The sequence below is a fragment of the Hydra vulgaris genome, chromosome 07 (genome assembly GCF_038396675.1).
Source record: "Hydra vulgaris chromosome 07, alternate assembly HydraT2T_AEP".
Lineage (NCBI taxonomy): Eukaryota > Metazoa > Cnidaria > Hydrozoa > Anthoathecata > Hydridae > Hydra > Hydra vulgaris.
Window position 1 is genome coordinate 22607501 of NC_088926.1, and position 5000 is coordinate 22612500.

Consider the following 5000-nt stretch of genomic DNA (forward strand, 5'->3'; position numbering starts at 1 on the left):
GATATGCTATTGAGGATTGTGTTAGTTCTACGATCAAAACGGGGAAGATTGTCATTGGATGGCTCTTTGCTGAAAACTGATTGAAATTGATTGTTAAGTGAGTTGGCTATTGTAATTTTGTCAGAGCTAATGATCTCACTGGAACTGGTGATTCGCATAGATGAGATCTGATTTATTACCTAGCGTTTACTATTTATGTATGAAAACAGTCTTTTAGGATTACGCTTATTATTGGCAAGGGCAATTTCGAAAGATTTCAGAGAAGAATGACTTAATTTTTTAACAAACTTTCTAGTTTCCAAATATTCCCCAACCAGTGATATGATTTTCCATTTTGAACTGACATTACGAGCCCATAGCGATAATTTAAGACGAATAAGAGATAATAGTTCTTATGTTATCCATGGTTGTTTTTTGGGAGATGGTTTGTTTGGTATACGAGGGATGATATAAAGAAAACATTCATTGTATTTGTTTAGCCAAAGTTGGTAACATTGATCTACACTTAAGTCTTTAAAAATAGACGACCAGTCAACTTTATTGAATTCTTTGTTGATTTTTTCGTAGTTACCATGCTTGTTTATAAATTTAGAGCTGTTGAAACGTGATAATTTTACGTTGGAAGCCAGTTTATAATGCCAAGTGATAGTGCAATGAAAATGATCAGACAACCCGATCGGAAAACCAATTTTGATTTCGCTAGCACGATATGAAAAGTCACATATGATGAGATCAAGAGTCTCTGTCATAGGGCAATTAGCAGGTTTAAAAGTTGGGACAGTGACAATTTGGTGAAGATGACATTCTTAAAAAAGAGAGACAAATGAAGAACTGAGACCAATTTTAGTAGAGGAAAAGACTGAGTTGGAAGTCCAAGTAATCTCTGAGAATGTCAAGTCACCAGCTATGATGATACCGTTGTTAGTCGATATTAAAGTTTCGGCATGGAAAAGAGCACTTGAAATCTCTGAGAAGGCATCGATACCGGAGGATGGAGGTCTATAAATGCAGCCTAGGATCAGAGCTTCATTCAAAAGCTTTTGTTCAACCCATAATTGTTCTGAATAGTAAGGAGTAAAATTTTTGTGTAGTAGGGATTCCTCTATTTTGTTTGAGATGATTTTACTATATATGTATATAGCTACACCTCCTCCAATTTGGTTGCGACGGTCTGAACGATAGAGGTTGTAGTTCTAAAGAGAGGGAGTTGATTGGTCATTGAACCATGTCTCGGTGATAAAAATAATGTCAAAAGAGTTGTTTTCTGCAAATAAGGACAGTTCGATGAGTTTTATTGGATTGAGGGAGGTTGCATTGGTGTAGAAGCACGAAAGATGAGATTATTTGATGGAAGAGCTGGCTTTGTTAAAGAATGTTGAACTAGTGAGATATTGAGAGCAACTGAACGGCGTCAGCAGCTGATTTTCATTTGAGGAATAGATTCTTCTCTCTTTCATTGATGTTGGCTGTTTTGGATGTGTCAATGCATTTGATTTTTTCGCTGCGGGAGACAAATCGAAAGGGTTTGTCAAGTAAATCTTTTGCCAATAGTTCTGCATTTTCTGTAGCACGCTTTTTGTTTAAGTTGTTGAATGTTTCTTGTTCTAGAGGTGGACGGTCTGGGCGAATGTTGACAGATTTTAATTCATCTATTGAGGCAAGTCGCTTTGCATTAGATAAGAGATCATTGCGGTGCTCATTCTAGTCAAACTCAATGATGATCAATTCATTTGGTTCAGCTCCTATTGTAGTTAAACTGGTGTTGTTGTTTATCTTTTTTGTGAAATGCCCAAAAACTTTAAAAGCAACATTATAGTTTTGACTGCGCTTGCCCAGTTAAAAGTTGTGGTCAAGCTCGGAGATGCTGATTTTGGCTGTTAAAAAATATTTACTTTTAGAGTAATATTTTCAATTTCAAGAACAGATACGCGGGGGAGAAGCATGCTGACTGTGGCTATTAGTTTTGATATCGTAGCATCAAACTTTTGCGAAGCAGCTGAATGGTTACCTTGACCAAGGCCTGGCCAGTTGGCTGCTAGAGCTGCAAGTTGGTCAGTTTAATAAGGTGTGGTCATTATCATCAATGATTTACAAATTGCTCAATCTGATATTTTATAATTCATAAGAGGGCTACCACTCTGAATAACATCTGTATTATGTATATATATATATATATATATATATATATATATATATACATATATATATATATATATATATATATATATACATACATATATTTATATATATACATACATATATTTATATATATACATACATATATTTATATATATACATATATATATATATATATAAATATATGTATATACATGTTTATATACATATATATATATATATATATATATATACATATATATAAAATAATACGAATATATATATATACATTTATGTATATATATATATATATATATATATATATATATATATATATATATATATATATATATATATATATATATATATATATATATATATATATATATGTATACTCAGAAAAGTATAGGCATGTGTGGCTTTAACATTTTCAAAATTTTGTAAGAGAAACTATTTATGATTAAAAACCATTTTAACTTTAAAGTCTTTAATATTTTTTAGTTAACTGAGCAAGTAAACTGTTAAAGATTAATTATTATAAAATTATTCTTACCTAATGGGAGTATATCAAATAAAACGTTTGTTTTTACTTATACTTGAAAAAAGAAGTAGTTTTTTGACTACTAGTTAGTGTTGAATATGCATCAAACTTTTCAAAACCTCTTAAATTTTTATGACAAAAGATAAGCTTAATAAGGAGCAGAAATTCATATAATCAAGTTTTTTGACCACACTGCACTTTAAAGCAGTAAGGTAGTTTAAATCATATTTAAATTTTTAGTAATTATTTTGTTTGATCAATCGTGCTTTTTGTTTATAAAAAATCAAAATGAATAATATTTATACTATATACTATCATCACATAAATTTGATATTATAAAAGAAAATCAGCATTTTTTTTATTCATTTTATAGTTAATTAAATATTTGGACAAAGCAAAAGTTATATTAAGTTAAAAATATATAGCAGAAGGTAATTATTATTTTTTATTCAAATTTTTTTAGATTCAAGTTTCGATAATATTTGGACTAACTATAACCAGTTAATGTACTTAAAAATAGATAAAAATGCACGTCAAATTAAACCAATCTATGGAGATTTAGACAAGCACAAAGAAGCTCAAGGTACATAATGTGTAATAATATATGCATATATATATATATATATATATATATATATATATATATATATATATATATATATATATATATATATATATATATATATATATATATATATATATATATATATATATATATATATATATATATGTATATATGAATATATATATATATATATATATATATATATACATATATATTTGTTTATATATATACATTTATATATATATATATATATATATATAAATGTATATACATATATATATATATATACATATATATATATAAATATATATGTATATATATATATATATATATATATATATATATACATATATATATATATATATATATATATATATATATATATATATATATATATATATATATATATATATATATATATATATATATATATATATGTATATATAACAATATTACTTTAACAAACTTTTAAAGCTTCAAAGTAATCCTCCATCTGGGAATCTTACCAGAAAATTAATAAAAATAACTTTTTGCTTTTATTTATTTATTTAACCTTTAACATAGTACTTACAAAATTGCCGTGGTTATTAGGTCCAAGGCCCACTACTCACAAAATTACCATTTGGGCTCCAAAATATTAAATCTTTGTTCATAAGGTGTCAACATAAAAAAAAAAAAACCTAATGAAGTTTTTAAAACCATCTCTAAATTTGCAGTTTCGAGAATTAAAATATATAAATCACTGAGGTCCTTACTTATCTACATACACTTATGTATATCCATTTTTAAAAAGATAAAAATGAAAATGAAAATAAAAATCAAAGTTTTATGATGAAGTTCTAAAGAAATGAAAAATAGTAGAATAATTAAAGAAAATTCTAAACTTTAAAATATGTTTTAAAAGTTATATTATTTAGATTAAAATTTGTTTTTAAGTTTTTAGAGTTCATCAAAAAATAAAATAATAAATAAATAAATACGTGAATATAGCAACAAATCAAACTGTGAAAAGATTAGAATTCAAATAAAAAGCAAGAATTTACTAAAGTTTAGAAAGTCATAATAGTCTATAATTAAAAAAAAAAAAAATGTTTACTAACTTATATATTTCTTTGTTTGACAGTTAAAATAAATATATAAATTATTAACAAGATTACATTTTTTTAAACGTTTCACTTTGTCAATATTAATGTCTTGAATTTTCTTTTGCATGAAATACTGCCATATAAAATAAAATATAAATTATATCATATCTTAACAGTAATTGTTACTTCATAAATAAACTAGAAATACCTTACAATTTTCTCCTCAATTAAAAGTGTTAGCTTTTGTTTAAACTGATTAAGAGTTGTAATTGTTTTAATATTGTTACTGATTAACTTATTCCACACATTGAGTCCTCCAAAAGTTATTAAGAATTTTTTTGAATCATATATATTTTGAGTTGAACATACTTAGTACTCGAATTTCTGGTAGAATACCTCTGCTGAAATTTATTTAATTATGCTGTAGATAAAAAGTTGCAAGGTAAATTACGCAAAAACGTATATACAAATTGTTAAATTGTCAAAAAAAACGTATTTACAAATTGTCAAAATTTCGGAAAGACTCAATAACGACATGCTTGGCAAGAGTTTATTCTTGCCCGTCAATTAATATATTTTTTAAGAAAATAAGTTTGAATCTTCCTAGCATTCTTTTATGTGCTTCTGCTTTGTACCTCATTACTTAAACTCGTGTCTCATTGTCATTTATTGTTCTCCTTCTTTCTCTTAACCA

At 26.1% G+C, this 5000-nt stretch overlaps 1 protein-coding gene across 7 annotated transcripts in view; it reads left to right on the forward strand.

Moving 5' to 3' along the window:
• Nucleotides 1-5000, forward strand: part of LOC136082347 (uncharacterized) — a 448050-nt gene that overhangs the window by 258659 nt on the left and 184391 nt on the right. For all 7 annotated transcript variants that reach the window (XM_065801362.1, XM_065801364.1, XM_065801367.1 and 4 more), the window contains exon 20: nucleotides 3120-3239. In XM_065801362.1, the coding sequence (XP_065657434.1) occupies nucleotides 3120-3239 (120 nt within the window). The remainder of the gene's footprint in view (nucleotides 1-3119; nucleotides 3240-5000) is intronic.